Source organism: Odontesthes bonariensis, chromosome 13, assembly GCF_027942865.1.
Source record: "Odontesthes bonariensis isolate fOdoBon6 chromosome 13, fOdoBon6.hap1, whole genome shotgun sequence".
Lineage (NCBI taxonomy): Eukaryota > Metazoa > Chordata > Actinopteri > Atheriniformes > Atherinopsidae > Odontesthes > Odontesthes bonariensis.
In genome coordinates, this window is record NC_134518.1 from 22,704,150 (window position 1) to 22,722,962 (window position 18,813).

Below are 18,813 nucleotides of genomic sequence, written 5' to 3' on the forward strand. Positions count from 1 at the left end.
CCAGGGAGGAGGAAACGAGGAGCGGAAGATGAGGGACAAGAATGACAAACGAAATGCACACATTTTGTACTAAAAACGTCCCTCTGACCTGAGCGAAGTGACGTCGGTGTGGTTGTAAAACACCTAACTGACCTACATTATGATTAAGAATAAAAGTAAATGTAGATAAACTCAAACTACCTCTCTCGTTTGTCAAAGATTAATGGCCATTTTTGTTCATTCTGCTATGACAACCGTTCGTACTGTCTCATTACCTCACTCCACTGGAGACAGATTAGAGAATGACCCGGCTAATTATTCAAAAGAGATAACTGAAATGATCACAAAGAAATATAAAGGGCGATAAAGTGAGAGAAAATGACCAAAATGAGACGCACAAACAACTCAAATATGACCTCAAAATGAGACACAGAATGGCCACAGAGATGCGAAAACACCTAAATGAAATGCAGAAGAAGCAAAAATGGCCATAAACAAACACAAAGAGAAGCACCACAATACACAAAATGAGCAGAGATTCAACCACACAGATGTTAAATAATCCAAATAAGATGCAGAATAACCAAAATGTGGCAAAAAGAGAAGATTTAGAACACGTGTAAAAGCGTGAAACAAAGGGAGTGACTCTATAAAAAGGCTGTTAAATTAGTGAAAAATTAGGGAATTGTTATCCAGATTCATGAAGATGAATAGATGAATAAATAATGTAGCTGGGAACTTGTTCTTTGGTCCACCTGCTCCTGGACATGTGCATCACATGGATGAAAATCACATGACGTTAGTGTTCGAGGGTTGATAAGTTCAAGTTGTTTTATTCTATTTTATGCATCTACAATGATCAGCTATAAATATATGACCACCTGCCCTAGATTGTATAAGTACTCCTTATGCTGCCAAAAGAGCTCTGAGCTCTGAGGTCGTGGATGCAGAACATCTGAGGGTGTCCTTGTGGATCTGGTACCAGGACATTAGCAACAGTTCCTCTGGGTTTTGAAGGCTGTGGGATGGAGTTTTTGTGGATTGGGAGTTTGGAGGCCGACTGAACCTCAAAGTGTGCTCTTTGAGCTCTTCATTAGCAGTTTTTGTCTCTGTGTGTGTGTGTGTGTGTGTGGGGTGGGGGGGGGTTGTTGCCACATGATGTGTGACCTGCAAAATTGTTTAAGAGGGTGTCTAGTGTCAAAATAACATCCACGTGAACACCAGGATGCAGGTTTTCAGAGCAGAACATCCCGTTTTAATGTTGTGTACTTTCACTTTGCTGCTGGGAGCGGTTCAGTTCAGCTTTACTTACTTTGAACAATACAGTTATAAATAATGTATCATTCCGATTACATCAGTCAGATGTAACGTGTGACAGAGTCTGCTGTGGTTGTACGATGATGTCAAATAAAAAAAAACACAGGTTGTATTTTTCTTTTCAGGTCTTTGTTATTCGGTGAACCTGATGGCAGATCCAGAATCAGTTTGTAAAGTATTAAAAAAAGAACAGACCAGACAGGCACGTTAACAGTTTCAAGCTCTGTTTATTCTTTATAAAACAGCATTTCTCAACTCAATTCCACCAACCCCCCCTCCCCACCCCACCCCCCACTAGAGATGATTACATTGGCCGTTACTAGCATATGCATGCGTTTTTCACTTTTGGAATGAGCTGCGTGCAAAAAGCACCAAAGAGGAGGGAAAGTGCAATAGTAACTGCTTGTACAACAACCTGAATTTTCCTCCTTACGTGGAAAGGAATGACAAAGTGCATCATGATGGTTAAAAATCATGGATCTTCGTTGTTTCTACAATCAAGCATGAGAATAAGGTGAGAATAAAGCGTTTTCACTCTGTCCGAGTGCAGAAAATATGATTAAGTTGTTAAAAGGCTCACTGCTGCCGTCCAGGCTTTTACTTCTGCTCGGGTCACACAATCCTGTGTCTACTTTAAAATACTAAACACTTTCCATTTCATTTCTCCATTCAAAGGTTGCCTCAAGGGTCATCATTTTATCGTACTCAGACGTAGGGCATCGTCACCAGTAATCAAAGCACTTTAATCCACAACCTTATTTCCTCTGAGTTTGCCTGAGATGCCTTGCGTGGTCCCACGAAGAAAAACCTAATAAATCCACTCTGTAAAGACTGAAAAACACAGCTGATTGGTCAACTGGCTGCTGTTTGCATTAACAATCATGTCAGCCAAAATTTATCTTTCCTTTTTTCTACGTTTCTACAGCAGTCACACAAAGCACGCAGACTGAGAGCGAGAGACTGTTTGGTGGTTATTTGATCGAAAAGAGGGTTAAATATCAAGTTCAAATGATTGTTATGAAGAATTATTACTGAGAGGCAGCTCACCATTATGAACTGTATATAAGAGATAACTGACAGTCTCTGTAAATGTTACGGAGAACTCCGACTGCAACTCATTGATATAAGTATTACACTAGTAAGATCTTTTTTTGAGGTGGAAGGAGGAGAAGCATGGCTACATGTGCAACATGTACGACAACTATGACATTTGATCAAAGTGTTGCTATTTTCTAAAAGTTTACAAAAACCTCAGGAGCAGGACAGTCGTGTACTGCAGGTATTACTGCTGGTTTCTTCTGTATTTCAGTCTATTTGAACATCATGCTTGGTATTTGTTCCACATGTGTGTCTGTATCCCGTCTCCCGATTACTTTCTGGACACAGTTTGAGCTTAAATTCACTTGTATTTGAAGTGATGCGAGTAACCACTGGACCATAAATGCAACATGCCACAACATTTAGAGTTAACTCTTTGGCTTAATTTTTTAAGGTCGCTTTCCATTCAAGACTTTCAGTTTTACAAGAACAGATTTCCAACCGAGTTTGAAGCTTTTTAAGAACAGATGTTGAACTTGTATGAATGTTAGAACATCCTGTGTATCATCTAGTGCTCAGAAAGCGTAACATATTTCCATCGAGGAATAAACGGTAAAGCATCGAAACAATCAATTTCAGCTGAACTAGTACATGCAGCTCCATGAATCTGCAGAAAGTGCGTTTTGTTTTGTTTTTTACCTCTGCAAGCGGCGACGTCCACCGTCCAAGAAATGCTACTTTATATAAAACATGGAGGAAATCTACAAACAGAATGGAATGTTTCAAGGCCAGAGAGTAAATAAATAGAGCCACGGTAACACGTATAAGCTTTAAAGCTGCATTTTAAAGTGTTTAAAGATAAACAGCGGAGGCTTTGAAAAGCACTCCGACTCCCCATGTCTCACACCAAGATTCAGCCGAGTAAGATTCAGCTGAAAGAGAAAATGAAAAAGTTTCATTTAGGTTTAAAGGTAAACATCGACTTTTACATTAGGAGGACTTGTAAACTTGTAAACTAAGGGCAGTATCTTTTGCAGACATGAACTACAAGTTAGAACGTTTTGAGTGTTTAAGAACCTGCCTTTCAGCCTGGACTTAAACAGGTTGTGTAATCTGCATAATAGAGAGGCTGGTGAATTGGCTTTGTGTTGTTACCATGCGCCAATGTGGCCGATGGATGATAAGGCTTTTAGTGTGTGCTTGTGTTGTGTGCTGTTCGCTCTGTATTAAGATTATGTGGGTCCGTAGGTCCTCTAGCTGGACTTCTTCTGGTCACTGGTGCTTTTTCCTCTTGACTTGTTCAACACCACAGTGGCCTGAAAACAGGGAGAACAGGAGAGACGGTTTATTTGAATGCATGCTGGCTGAAGCTTGTTGTTAACCAGCGGCTGACATCAGTTTCTCTGCATTTTTGGTCAATTTAAACCTTCCTGTTCTGTGAAAGTAAGGGAAGTGAACTTGAGAATGACATTTTAGCAGCCTCTGAGGGCAGTTTCTGGGGCTTTTAGACCATCACTGTTGGCAGCTTCACTTTCCATTAGTGCCCTGCTATCCTGAATTAGCTCATACATTTTTCATTTTGTCACTTTTATCAATTCAACATCTCAGGGTTTTTAAAAAAGAAAAAAAAACAAAAACCCCACCACAATCACAAATTTGTGAAAGGGGCGGCAAACAGTTGAGTAGTTTTCAGATAAAACAAGTGTACACAATGTATAACCACAGAAAAGTAGATCAGCACAGTAGGCGAGTGGCTGCAGAGCAGTGATAAGTACGCTGCCCTGTAAACTCCAACAGAAGAGCTCGTTAGATGGCTGAACATCATCTGAAACCTGCTCATATGTTCAGCGTCACACTTTCTGGACAACTGGACCCTCACACCTGTTTGATGCTGCGGCCGGTCAGGTGAATGAAGACTCAACTGTCACTATGTGAACAGTCACAAGACAGGAAGCCCTCCAAGAGAATCTTTAGTCTAAACAACATCACTCTTTACGCTCGCTGTTTGGCTCACGTTTAGGCGCTTGAGCACATGTTTGGGCACATGGTTGGTAGAAAAATAAAAATAACATCAAGTTATTTCCTGGCTAAATGCAAACTGCATCATTCCGTTAGAGATACGTCTTCACTGCTTTGCGTCTGTTTGTTGTTGTTTTATTTTTTTTCCTGCTTATGGGCGAAATCTGAGCTACAGAGCTCTAAACAGCTTCCAGGAGCTGAGTGTGTAGCCGGGTCATAGGAAGTGAAGATGGTGAAGCCACTCCGCTGACTGAGTGGTAAAGTGAAAATATCAACTTAATAAACAGATTATCTCTTTAACACCAGCAATACAGCGGAGGAAACTGTCTCCTGTCTCTCTGAGCTCACTTTTCACTTTCATTAATAGCCAAAAATCGCATTCCCATGGGGACGTGTATTAATGTAGTTTTTCACCCATTGCTGCATAAACTTGAGGTATCCTCCCATTACGTATCATCCTTAATTTTGTATGAATGGTTCCTGAACACTGTGGTCTCTTGCATCTATATTACTGCACACCAAACTAGTGTGTCCGGACTTTCCTGTAACCAGACCTCTTAGTGAAGATGTACCCGACGTATGCATCTTTTTGTTTGGTATACAGCTTTTTTACAGCTATCCTCATATCTAATCTTACTGAAACTTACATCTGACTGTGCTGCTGCTGTTCCTCATCTTAAAGTGTGAATCTAAATTATCAGCAACTCTACCAGAATTCCTTCCTGCCACATCTATAGCAGCGGTGTTCTTTTCCCTGTGACATGTCTGGTTTTGCTCTCCATAACCTGTTCGTCTTGACTGACCTAGGCGGTACGTAGACATCCTGCATTAACAAAGGAAGTTAATGACTACCATTGTTACCCATCTCCGACTGTGGTTTCAGGTTTCGTCTTGTTGAACTTGCTTTGTAGTACAAATGCTGCCTTAATTCATAGGCCGCTTCTATTGTGCCAGTCAATGACATGACACTGAGAAGATAAGAGTGTTACATCCCAACTTTTCCTTTGAGCTGCTTATGTGGTTGAGTGATAAAGCCACTGAAGGAATACTCAGAATCTGAATCTGCTCAGCTACCTAACATTTTGTTAGTGCTCGACTCTAAAAGAAGCACTATTTTAAATCCCTTTACATATTTAACAGTGTAAGCAGCTTTTCTTTTAACTCAACGGATCTTTCCAACATCAACTGCTCCCTCTAGTGGCTTTAACTGGTACAGTGCATTAAAACATATTATCACACAGAAAGCTGTTACAAACAGAATGACAGAACCGGCCACCTCCCCTTTGTTCTTACCTGCTCCAGCACGACACCTGCAGCCTGGTCGATGACTCCGCCCACAGTCCGGTATCGCCCAGAGTAGCGAATGAAGGCCCACGTCAGCACGGCCATCATGATCAAGCCCAGAGAGCAGTCGCACACCAAGGCGAAGGTGGACAGGCCAACGAAGAGCAACACGCCTGACAGCACGTAGAGGAGGCAGACCAGGACAAAGAGCACGGCAGGAGTCCGGAAGGCGCTGAAGAGGTTTTTAGACTTTCAAAGGAAAAAAATAGGTGATCGGTGAAGAATCCTTAAGTCACATCACCGCCATAAATAACTGTACGATTCAGGTATTTTGAATGAATCCCAATAAACTAAAAAATAAAAACAGAAACACATACATAGAGCAAAACCAACCTCGTTGTGCTTGCTGAACGACTGCCACATCTCCTCCAGCTCCTTTTCCAGCTGTGCCCGGTAACGGTCACAAAACTCTTGTCCACCCATCTTCTTGGTGGATGAAAAGTTGTGAAGAGCCTCTCCGTAGTAAAACTGGTGCTTCTCCTCCAGCGTCTCGGGGGACATGTAGGGCAGATCTCCCCCACACATCTGAAAGAGACAAACAATTTTTTACCAACTCACTAATTTCTCAAATAAAGCGACAGACACTTTAAAGTCTACACTAATGGCAACAAATTCATGCTTATGATGTTTCCACTTACCAAACTGCCAACAGGTACTAGCAAACAGAGTAAAGATATGTGGTCAGTGTTTAATAATAAGCTCACCTTCTCCATGTTCTTGTAATAATGATCTTTAGCTGTTGCCACGGCTGCCAGGTTGTTGGCCTCTGCTGTCGCCTGGTGAGTCAAATGCACACGTTAGCCGTACTGGGGTTAAAACTAACACTCGCCATACTTCTGAAAACTTAATGGCTTATGACTCCAACTTGTATTAACGCTGCACATACCATAAGCATGGTCTTTGGCTGTGGCAAGTCTTCTCCCTGGTATATCTTGATGTACGCCTGGTGACACAAAAATAATAAGAGGAGGTATGATGAACTGACTCAGGTGCAGCAGAGCTGCTCACATGAAGTGGATTCTACCTTGAAGAACTCAAGCAGGCCTCTGCAGGTGACTTTGTTTCCATTAATTTCTTTCTCAGCCAGGCGGTCCGGATGCAGGAGTTTAGGGATCAGACTCTGCAGCTGCTCTTTGAACTCTACAGCCACATCTGACAAAAGAAATGCACCAAGACTCAGCAGTGCACTCAATTACCATTAAACAAGGTGGAACGTGATGAAGATTTGGAGTTCTTACCACAAAGCTGTCCCTCAAAAGCAGGGCTGGTGGCAACCTTCAGCCCCGGGTGAGGCAACAAGAAGCAGGAAATGTTGGTGAAGCAGGAATGGATGTGCTCCCTGACTGTTTGCAGCTCTTCATGTTGGGCTTCCTTAACCTTTAACAAAAAACATTTAAAAATCAGCATTTAATTGAGATTCAATTTTAAAACTTTGCAAAACTGATAAGACAAAACTGGTACCTGCAATCGTTTATCCAGGAAATCACTGCCACCTTTAAACCCGTAGACGTACTCATAGGGAAAGCTCCAGTCCCTCACAAGGAACATCAACGACTACAGGAGAAGGAAAATGGTGTTAAAAGCGTTTTGTTTTAACCAAAACACGGACATATACAAACTTTAGATGAGCCCCAAATAACATCAGCAACAATGTCTGAAATCTTGAGGATTCTTGTACCTGGAAGGGCTTCAGAAAGATCTCATCCATGGCCAGACGACCATACTCTGTGAACAGCTGTGAAAAGACGGAATCCACCGAGCAAAAATGAACACCAAGATGCAGCAATAATGAGTGAAACTAACGTTAGGCAGTGAAATTACACTGTTAACCACAGAAAAGACATTTATGCACACACATTGTTTCACTTTTCTCCACCCATCATTTTTTCCACATTGTGAAATAATACTGCAGACATAAGATATGTGAAACACCACATATTGAATCATGTAGAAACGTTTCACTTCTCTAAGAGGCGAATATTTGATGCCAGTTTTATTCACTATTGGTAATATCTAAGCTAGTCACCATCTGTTATAAAACATCATGTCAGAGGTTTGCACTAAACGTGGTTTTCAACAATGACATAAGACTATTTTTAAAGTTATCCTAGAAACAAACACCTCAGGCTTAGCACACGGTTACTTATGTTGTTTTCTACCTATATCAAAATATGATGTTTTTTAATCATATTTAATGCTGTGGACATGTTTATATACCTGTACATTTGACAGATTTTAGATAATCTTTTATTTTTACATCTTATATAGTTTATATGGCAAACATGTGTGCTAAGGCTAAAAACACAACGTAACAACACATCTGGCTTCCAGATGAGCACTGCTGTGTTTGCAGCTTTATGCACAATCCATCTGTGCTCTGGCATGAATGAGTGTGAAAATGCAATGTCTCAGCAGCACTTCTTCTGACTCTTATGTTTGTCTGAGGGCACACTGGATGCTACAGTGAAGTGATATTAGACAAGGGTATGGAGGACTGCAGCTAGCCGGTTAGCATGCTAGCTTGAGTAGAAAACTGAGCAACATAATACAAAGATGTATTTCATATAACAGCATAGCTGTAGTTTCAACACTCTCCGTTTATGAGACGAGCTCATATGAGGGTGAACTTGATTCTTCTCTTGGGAGTAATCTTCCAAACATGCTTAATCTGAAACATCACATCAGCTTTTCATATCAACAGAAACAGACCTGCAGCTGCTGCAGATCATCCTCCTGAATGTTCTGAGAGAGATTGTAGATCTGCAAAAGAGAAGCCTCGTAAGCACTCATTACAATAAAGAGGAGAAGCATTTAAGTCAGTGATGGTCCGAGGTCAGTCACCTGAACTGAGCTGGTCATGGTGCTGAGGGCAAAGATGGTGGCACAGTCTTTCACGGTGGACTGGTCATCAAAAGCTCCCTGAGTGTCCATCAACACCACGGCCACCTACAGCAGCAGAGACAAGAAAGCCGACATGAGACAGCGTGTTACATGTGAGCTTTTAAGTTGGTGCAATATATTAAAACCTGAAATGTTGAACTGCTTTTGAAAGTTTAGGCCAACTGTAATTTAAAATACACATAAACAAATGTAAACAAAACAGAACTCCCTCAATCTGACATAACTACAACCCCGGAAAGCTGAAGCCAATACTGACTCCGACACACTGACTCCGTCCGTACTGAGTGAGTGCTGTTTGCCTGTTGATCCGTTTATTTCAGCTGGTGGAACTTATTGTGACACAATTTCACAAGCAAAAAAAATAAATAAATCACCAAGGCACTTACGATGTTTTTCAACTTTTCCCTCACAAACTCCACGACCCCCTAAGTAACCAGGAGAACACTGAGCATGTGCAGACAGCTCACACTGGTGCTGCAGACCAGAGGTAGAGGCACGGGGACCTACTTAGGGGAACAAATACCCTGCTTTGGCAGCGCAGTGATGTCAGCAGTTTGTCCAAAGAGTTACTTCATATGTCACACAGTGTTTTTCTGAACGGAGTCTACCAAAAAAAGTCATCTATCACAGGTTGAGGTGAACTAAAGCATGGCATTCATGGCAGTGAGTGCCAAAGATGTCAGGGGCCCAAGCTGTGACAGTCATCTAAAAAAGAAAGTTAAATAAGTACCGTCTAAATCCAAAAATACAAAGCTGATTATCTACCACGCAAAACAAAATCTGAATAGTAGAATAATCAGGTCCAGCTCTAAAAATGTCCTGACATAGACATCTTACATGAGCCGTTTCACACAGACACTGAAGCCCTGAAAAGTTCTGAAGATATTCTGGAGCGACGGCACGAGCAAAGCAAAGGTCTGCATCATTTACGCTGGAGTCCTCGAGTAAAATCTCCAGGACATCACTGATGTACAAACAAAGCACCAAATAATACAGAACATTCACTGGCTGTGTGCATGCTGGTAAGTGGCCCCTTCTCTTGTCTGATCTCTTGTATGCTGCTTTCCACTCGTTCCTCACTATTGTGGATACTTGCTGTATCGATATCAAGGAAACAAGAAGCCTCGTCGGCTAATCTCCTTGTGTTTCAAAGAAAACAGCGATTTCCATTCTGCATCACGTCCTGCTTCCTTGCGCTCTACACAGAGACCACACCCTCCCCCTCATGTCCAGCAAAAAGCCTCCAGTGGTGACGCGTGTTGAAAAAGTCCGGGTAAAAAACAAAAAACTGTTCGCTCTTTTTCCTAAAAATCTCTGGTGTCCATGTGAACATGAACAGCTGAATGAGCATAAACCAAGAAAAAAAAAGAAAAGTTTAAAGACCTAAAAACAACCAGAGCAACAGAGCTCCAGGACACATAACATCTATAACAATACAGATAAATGTAACACAATGCTCCCTCAATAGACCACAGATTAGTATTTCTAAGAACCAGGTTTTTTTTAAAACAAAAATGTAAGTCATAATGAGTTAAATGAGCATTTTGACAACTGCTCCCTTTACATGTTATAGTTTCAGTGTTAACATAAGAACCAAATCAACATCTACGAGCGACGTACGTCTGTGCCATCGCTCTTTTGGACCAGGAAAACTTCGCTCCACAGCTGGATGCCCGTTGTCTCTGGTTCTGACCCGCCTCTCCAAGAAAATCCAGTGAGAGGCTCGTTATCCCGACCCAGCCAGTTCTCATCACTCTGCAGAAACACAAATGACCCCGAAAACACCAAACAGGTCAAACTACAGCGGCAGTTGTACATTTGAGCATTTCCACAGTTCCACAACAAAAACTCCCAGTAAGAACAGAACAAGTGGTGAGTTTCCGGGTCATAATTATCAGTTTTAATAGTGTCTATAGTTCAGGGTCAGGTAGATGTGATAGAAGAAATGTAAAGGAGTTAAGGAAAAATAAAAAATAAAATCAATTACATTTAGCAGTAAGAGCTCCAAATGTACTCCTGATGTTGATGTTCATTTACAAAACACATAAACACAAACACTCCACTCCTAAAGAGAGGCATCAACTCAAATCTAAAAACAGGAAACAAGTTTGTTCACATGTTACATCAGGGATGGGCATTAATGTCGTACAACTGCACAGGTTTTCATTACTGCCACACTTTTAGTGATTTGACATCTGAAGAGGAGGAAGAAGCCAGAGAACTTGTTGATCTAATACAACAACATCCCAGCATCAGATGCTTTGAGCAAAGGGATCTTAAACAGACACGAAGCATAAGAATCAGAGGATGTGAACAGACTCACTTTTCTGTACATGTAACGGATCATGAAATCAAGCAGGAAGCTTTTTCCTTTCCTGAAAGCTCCGGCCACCGACAGCACCACCACATGTTTGTCTCGAACTTCCGGAGCCAAGAGAATCCGTGCCAACGCCTCCGTATCCAACGCAAAGGAGTGATTCTCCTTACAAACTGTGACAATCTGAACTGGGCCTGGTTCACTCCCCATTCTGCACAACTACTGGTCCCTGTGGAGATCAAACACAGAAACATCAGGCAGGAGCTAAAACTGGATTTCATCTCAAGCTTTCACCCAATAATCAGTTCTTACCATCTTTAATGAATAGTGTATAATGTGCATCAAACCAGCAAATAACGTTGAGAACTCAAAAAGAGCAGAAAATATTTCCCTTAATTCAACTATTCAACTGTCACAGAATAGTTTGGTACACAGATAATATAAATACTGCATTTGGCGCTCATGAATTAATATGAAAAGTTTCCCAAGTCTCTTTGTCACCATGAGAGAAGTAATCAATAAGAAACTCTGAAAAGTAATGAAGACTAATCTATATTGTCAACAGCCATTTTTGGCTGTAAAAGAAAAAAAATATTTACATTTCATTCAGCTGAGCTGAACAACCGATAGCTTTAAAGAAATGTTGCATTTGACGGTAATCACCCACAAAACATTTTACTCAATGAGCACAGTTTTTGCTTGTGATGGCTGAAAAATAAGCCGAGCACTAATCCCTCCATCAGAAACAATGTTGAGCTCTGTGTGGAGCTGCATGTGGGCTGCTCTTATGGGTGTCATGCTGCTCTGCCTGCAGCTTATGGATTCAGCATGCTCTCCGATACTCTGTTCGGTTTAGCTGCCTCAATGGGGCTCTTTGTCGCCGATTTCTGGGGTTGATGGGGAGGCGCTTCAATAATAATCGATCTGCGCATCATACCCAAAGCTCGCCCCCCCCCCGCTTCAACCAAAACTGAGTACTCAACACCTCAAAGGTGTGGCGTTGAGGAGCAGCATGCCTGCCATTTCTCTGCAGTGAATGTGCTGAAAAGAAGTGTTGCAATTATCAAAAGCAGCGGGGACCTATACGGAAAACCCTCTGTGTTTGGCAAAGAGCAGTTGCTGGATGAGATAAACTAATCTCCGAAGCAACTTCTCTACAAACACCACAGCGCGTTCTTAAAAAAAAACTGTCATTAAAAGTTTTCGGCGGCAAATTAAACTATATAGACGTGGATGTCTACTGGTTTAATCAATGATTAACAGAGCAGCAAACAGCTTGTACGGCTGCGTGAATTCAAACAAAAACAAAGAGCTAACATGTGTCCGTATGAGGCTGTCAAGGGAGACGAGAGTTAGGAAAAGAAAGAAAAACAATGCAGCATTTGTAAGGAGTACAAGTCACAAATAACCTCTAAGGAGCTGATCCATTGTCGTTAGCTGCTGTTTAACAGTGCAACGTTACCTTTGGTGTCTTCAAACGGCTTCAACTCAGTCTCATAAGAGAGAAACGTCCAACTTTTCACACTGGCACGAAAGCAACCACTAGAACTTTTTTTTCCACCACGACACACACTTCCGCCTTTAGCCACCGCAATGACGCTAGGTAAATGAAGTTTTAGCGTAATATCTGGCCTGTAGTTAGGCGCGTTAGGAAACTACAAGCCCCTTAGCACAAACGGTGTTTCTCAGATGTGGGAAATGTAGTTTTTAACGAGAAGTGACGAACACGGAAACACCCTTCAAACCAAAAAAAACAGGACTTGGTGTTTTGCGTTTAAACAAATCATATTTGAAAGATTTACACGGAAAACAGAGATTGTTTCTTAGCAACAACACTGCTCTGTTTGGAGGCACACAGAGTAAATACGTTGCGTATCCTTGTAGGCTGCGCGTGTAGCGCCCTCCAGCGGTGATTTTCATATAAGCATAGCAGTAACAAGTTGAATGATTATTTCTGAAGATACTGACCATTTTACACAAATTTTACACTAAACAAAGCAAAGATTCCAATTCACAAGAAAGTCATCAACGTTTTTATTTGTTAAATAACAAAATCTAAAGCTTTGGAAAATACAATTTTACAAAGAGAAATTCAGTGTACCCTGACATATAAAGGGATTTAAATGGCAGTGGGGTAATCAAAAAACAACAATAAAATGACTCCAGATTGAAGAAAGATTCATTTAAAAGATCATATTTAGAGTTTTAACTTTATAGAGACCCAAGACAGTCAGGTTAGGGATTCAGGAACAAACACTAACATCATGTACATTAAAAAAAATCTGTTCTGGAAAACATAATCTGAAGACTGAGAAAGATAACACAGTTGAAATGATTAAGAATGATCTTAAAGAGAAAAAAGGAAATACAACTGGAAATGATATGTTACTGTTATTGAGCAGTGCTTCCACATACGTTTGGAGAACAAACTACAACTGTAATTTCATAATAAATTAAATATCTATTAATTACCTCACAATAATTAAGAAAGGCAGCTTTTCAGAAAAGGCTACAGGAAAAGATTTATATAACAAAGGGGGAGGGGGGCGGTCACCACTGTGACAAACAGGGAAAGGTTAGTAACATGTTTAAATAAAAATGGTAACAGTTTGGATGTGAATCACTGTGTTGGTCAATTTGTGCAGGTTTCAGTGGTACATAAAAATCATACCTCAGCTTGGGAAACATAATCGAAAAACACTGCTCCCCACCCCTGAGAATGAACTTAATATGCGAGGGAATCACAATGGACAGCATGAAAACAAGATGTATTAATACTTTAACGTCAGTTTTAAACATTATATCAACCACATCTGGCTGATGTTGTTCTGTGGTAAGTTCAGCTTGTGCATTGGAAGTGCCTGAATACATGTGGAGTGTTCAGTTAGTCATCTACAGACCTATATTGCTATCTAATTACACAACGACACACAGTTCATAAGGCAGTGTGAACATCTCAGGGAGATTTGTTGGATTATTTGTTGGAACATTTTCTTACAGTTGGATATTAACTAATATCCACCACCTGCCAGGTCCAGCAGGGACCCGGCAGCCTCCTGGGCCTCTGCATCGAGCTGAAGGATCTCCACAGTCTCCAGGTCCAGCTCAGTGTCTCCCGGCAGCACCAGGTACTGGAACTGGTTGGACTGGTAGTAATGTAACTCAATGTAGCCGCTGTCCGACAGGGGGTCCTTCTCCATGTCTTCGCTGACCTCCTCTTGCTGGTATTCAACTGACTCCATGGTGACTAGTTCCTCGTGATCCGGGGTCAAAGGGCACGGTGGGTTCTCGGTGAAAGGTGGGTTATCAGCGGCAAGTATTTGGGATGAGGACATGGAGAGGAGCAGGGTATTAGAAAGAGGTTCTGCATGGGGGGGGGGGGGGGGCATGAAAACAGAAATGAATAAATGAACGACCATCATTAATATTAATGAACCGTTTTCAGACAGGCTGATTGAACAAGCACTGGTCCGATTCTTCATCAAGCACGCAGATCGAGGGGGACTTATGACGGAGACTACGCTGGGCTATGCCTTGGTTGCCAAGGTAACAGAGGGCAGTTCCCATGCCAACAGAACACAAACACAGGAACAATGTGACACGCTGAGAAAGCTACAGAGTGGGAGAAAGGCTGCAGGTGATAAAACTGTCACAGAGAGCTGCTACTCCACTGATGAAGAACTGCAGACTAAAACATATTCACACAGGGTCAAATATGCAGATTCCGTCCAAATGAGACGACATGAGCCCGGTGTACCAACCTGAGATTTCCATTGTATCACACACTGCAGGCACCTCGTAGTCAGCTCCTTGCAAGCTGCAGACAACGTGACAAGTTAGACGGCTACTTAAACGTACTGTATCTTATCTAATTAATTTTGTTTCAGTCGGTGTATTTGTAAAGATTTATCAACCATTAGAAGTGAATAGAATTTAAAAAACATGATAATAAATTAATCTAGACAAATGTATTGCAATATAGTGCCAGACTGCAAGGTAATGCAACAAATTATATTTGAGAATCAAGTGCCTGTAAATAATAACAAATGTTATTATTGAACACATTTCTGTCCTTTATTGATGTATTTTTCAATCCACTCACTGCACGACCACCAATACTATGAGAGTATTGTTTTATTTGTCTGGTTTGGCTAAACAGTCACCAGAAACTAAATCATCTTCAATTCTCATAATCAATTGATTTAAAAGATATATGAAATGCAATAACTGTTTGTTCAAACTAGAAGCTTCACCCATTTAAGGAGATGCTTACATTTAATTAATTTTCTTGTGTTTTAGAGAAAATAATGTAAATAAATCTAGTCGTCCTTTGCATTTTGGAAACACAACGAGGCAGCTTTTCCCTCAGATTATACTGATTTTCTACATTCATGGCTTAGCTGCAAGCCGCAAACCTTTGGATGTCATTTGTCTCTTTGTGTTTCTTTATTTTAATCCCTTTAAATCACTTTGTCACAGCTAATGTTGACCTTCATTGACCTCGTTTCCATAACTGGCTTTTGTATCAGTTTATTCTTTATTCACAGCACATCTGCAGCTTTGAATCTTCTGTGAGTAAAAGCTTGATTAATTTCAAATCTAAAGGTAGCTTAAGTTTCTTTAGTTCCTTTTGTTTCACCTCTAACTGCTTTTGCTTTACTTAATTATCTTTAGTAAGATTTCCTTTACTGATTTTGGCTTTTTAATATTTTCTATCAAAGCCTTTTATTTGTGTTCCTACAACTGTTATTCTCCTGCATGGCTACATAATAAATGAGGCCTGTATTCCTTACTGCGTTCTGGGTTCGAAGAAAGGTTGAATGAAGTAATAAATGAGTCTTGACTGAATTGATGGAGTTGTGTGAAGCTGCCTTACTGGACACAGTGCATCAGATGTTACTCACAGAGCAGGCTTGTTTATCAGATTGCTGTTTGTGCTGTGATAACTGTGGGTCTTCTTCAGCACCTCCAGGAGCGCCGGACGATACTCGGGACACACACACCACAGTGATCCCTTCCCCACCGACTGCAACGAACGCACAAATCGTCTCGTTACTATCAAACAACGCTGACACATCAGCTGGCAACAACACAAAGTACAACGCAACAGCTTCCCTTCAGCGAGGTGTAAGTGTTGTTTTTGAATCCAGAACATCTGGATTCAATGCTTTATTTAAATAAATAGTTCAGTGTGTCAGAGTCCCACCTGGCTCTTGTCCCGCTGAATGCGACGGAAGCTCTTGCTCAGGGACAGGTTGTGTCTCACCGAGTTCCTCCAGCCTCCAGTGGCCGTCCTGTAGTAGGGGAAATTGTTCACAATCCATTCATAAATATCCTTCACCGGAAGCCTCTTGTGTGGAGAGTCCTCTATTGCCATGAAAATCAGACTGCTGAAGGAGTACGGCGGTTTGGATGAGGCAGGAGGAGGAAGAGGCTCGTCAGGTGTGCAGGACTCTTGCTGAGGGAGCGGAGTCATTTTGGCAAGAGGCTGCAGCGGGAGCAGGTTTCCTCTCTGATGCAGCCAGCTCAGACAGGTCAGGTCATCCTGGTCAGATATACTGTCCTGCTTGAGGTATTGTGCGTTTTGTCCTTCGAGGCAGTGAGAAGCAGCGCAGTGGGACAGAGGGGAGGACGTGTGAGCATAGTCGGCTGTTGCTGGAGAAAGTGAAGTTGGGGACGGTGGGAAGGAGATGGGTGAAAGTGGAAGCGAGATGCAGCCATTTAAGGAGATCTGCTGAGGTGAGGAGGAGAAAGGTAGAGGCTCTCCAAGAGTAGAGGGGCACAAGGAGGAGACTGGCAGTGCGTGAGAGATGTTCTCCATCACTCAAGAGGAAATCTCCAGGGTCATTCAGCTGGATGGCTGCTGAGAGATGTAAGAAATAAATCAGGATTACAGCTGTAAGGAAGGACGCTCAGCCAAACATTTACAAATTCCCTCAAAGTCAGACAGACGTCCAACGTGTGTCCAAATGAAAAGAAATAAGAAAGTAAAGCCTCTTTTTATTTTAAGCTTTTTTGTATCGGAATGAAAACAAAAATGATTTGGTCTTTACAACATCTTAAAATGAGAAGAATACAACCTCAGATGAACCACAACACATAAGACCACCATGTTGTTGTTCATTTAACAGAAACTAAGACGAAATGCTGAAGCATTGTGTGAAAAACTAAGTGCACCCCATGACTCAACCGCTTGTTCAACCACCCTCAGCAGTAATAATAGAAGCAATCGTTTTGTTTGACGTTATCAGCCTCTCATTGCTGTGGGGGAATTTTGGCCGACTGCTCTTTACAGCGTTGCTTCAGTTCATTGATGTGTGCAGACATTGGTTTATGCACAGCTCTCTTAACGTCCCACCACAGTATTTCAATCAGGCTGAGGTCTGGACTTGATCTGAACACCCTGATTCTTTACTTTTTCAGTCATTCTGTTGTAGGTTTGCTGCTGTGTTTGGGATCTTTGTCCTGTTGATGACCCAGTTTTAGCCAAGCTTTAGCTGTCAGACAGATGGCCTCACGTTTGACTCTAGAATACTTTGGTGTACAGAGGAGTTCATGGTGACAACAAGGTGTCCAGGTCCTGTGGCTGCAGAACAAGCCCAAATCATCAGCCCACCACCTCCGTGCTTCACAGTCAGTTTGAGGTGTTTAGGCTGGTAAGCTTTGTTTACAAAGCCATAGTTTAGTCTTTTTTTAATTGTTAGTTTCTCTGAGCATTTCTTGTGGGGACCTTGCTGGAACGTCCACCTCTAGGAAGATTGACAGCTGTCTTGAATATTTTCGACTTGTGAATTATCTTTCTCTCTGTAGCATGATGGACTACACATAGATTAGAAATGACCTTATATACCCCTTCCCAGATCGACAGGCAGCAACAATTGCTTTCTCCTCCTCTGCATTGTGTAACACACACCTAAAAGCTTCAGACCAACACACTTCTGCTTTTATAGACCTGCTCACACTTGAAGATGATCAATTAATAAGGCGCATTCAATTAGCAGCACCTGGCTGCTACTTACTCTCTTAATTCCCATGAAAACAGTAAGGGCTTTCTTATTTTTTTACACACTGCTTCTGCACTTTGGCTCAGTTTTTGATCAATAAATAATGTCTGAGTGTTATATGTCTGTTCATCTGAGGTTGTATTCACCTTTATGTCAAGGCCTGATGTGTAAATCCTTGGATTTGAAAGAGGGTTTACTTTTTATTTCACTGTATTGTACTTTAAACAAGTTATTACTTTAAACAAGTTTTTTTTAAAGATAATTGAACTCTACAACAGGCTTGTGAAACTACATTTTACAACAAAAACAACAACTCTGACATGCGAGGTAACAATTCAAAGGGGCTGATGGAAAAAGCTAAAAAAAAAAAAGATGAATGAATAAAAATACACAACAGCCCCATTTAGTTATATGTTTGCAAGTCGTTCCCCTCTGATGAGCATCCACTCTGTCCAAAGTCCGCTCTCTCATTTCCATCTCCAGCTTTACTAAAGACAAACCTGGTCAGTGAACAGGTGCAGGTTTGAGTCGATCAAAGGTGCACTCACACACATTTCATGCTTTTAGCAAACTGGGCCGGCCGTCGACTTATCGTATGTAAGGTCACATCTATAGCTCTCTTTAAGTTTATGATGCCACATGGCTTTACAAAGCAGTTCAGCGGGGAAATGGCGGAACAATATAAAGTTTCATTTAGCTATTCAGGAAAGCCGCCTTTTCCCCCCTCACAGGTAACCCCTCTCGGCGCCAACAGCCTCGAAAAAAGCTCAGTTTAAACAAGTTACTCACCAGATTTTCAAAACGGCGACCCAGACAGAGACCAGCCCTCTTAAAATGACCGTGACGCGCCGCGGTGAAGTTGAAGGAGAAATCCTGATGTTTAAAAGCGGAGTC

At 41.5% G+C, this 18,813-nt stretch overlaps 2 protein-coding genes across 3 annotated transcripts; both read right to left on the minus strand.

Annotated features, from left to right (window-relative positions):
* Positions 1-2,717: 2,717 nt before the first annotated feature.
* LOC142397858 (atlastin-3-like) lies at positions 2,718-12,486 on the minus strand. The gene is made up of 14 exons (XM_075481607.1): positions 12,378-12,486; positions 10,922-11,144; positions 10,219-10,353; positions 8,539-8,643; positions 8,407-8,457; positions 7,376-7,432; positions 7,159-7,251; positions 6,936-7,074; positions 6,722-6,849; positions 6,584-6,640; positions 6,402-6,473; positions 6,031-6,222; positions 5,647-5,886; positions 2,718-3,650 (listed from the first exon to the last, which is right to left on the minus strand). Exons 2-14 carry the CDS (start codon positions 11,123-11,125, stop codon positions 3,588-3,590), a joined length of 1,536 nt encoding a protein of 511 aa, XP_075337722.1. The 5' UTR covers positions 11,126-11,144; positions 12,378-12,486; the 3' UTR covers positions 2,718-3,587.
* Positions 12,487-13,017: 531 nt separating this feature from the next.
* Positions 13,018-18,813, minus strand: LOC142397339 (forkhead box protein N2-like). 2 transcript variants are annotated; one of them, XM_075480684.1, is made up of 5 exons: positions 18,709-18,813; positions 16,122-16,775; positions 15,820-15,941; positions 14,677-14,732; positions 13,018-14,279 (listed from the first exon to the last, which is right to left on the minus strand). In XM_075480684.1, the coding sequence occupies exons 2-5, from the start codon at positions 16,734-16,736 to the stop codon at positions 13,927-13,929; spliced, it is 1,146 nt and encodes a 381-aa protein (XP_075336799.1). In that variant the 5' UTR covers positions 16,737-16,775; positions 18,709-18,813; the 3' UTR covers positions 13,018-13,926. The 2 variants fall into 2 exon arrangements, with proteins under 2 accessions (XP_075336799.1, XP_075336800.1); XM_075480685.1 differs by having other exon boundaries at positions 16,122-16,778.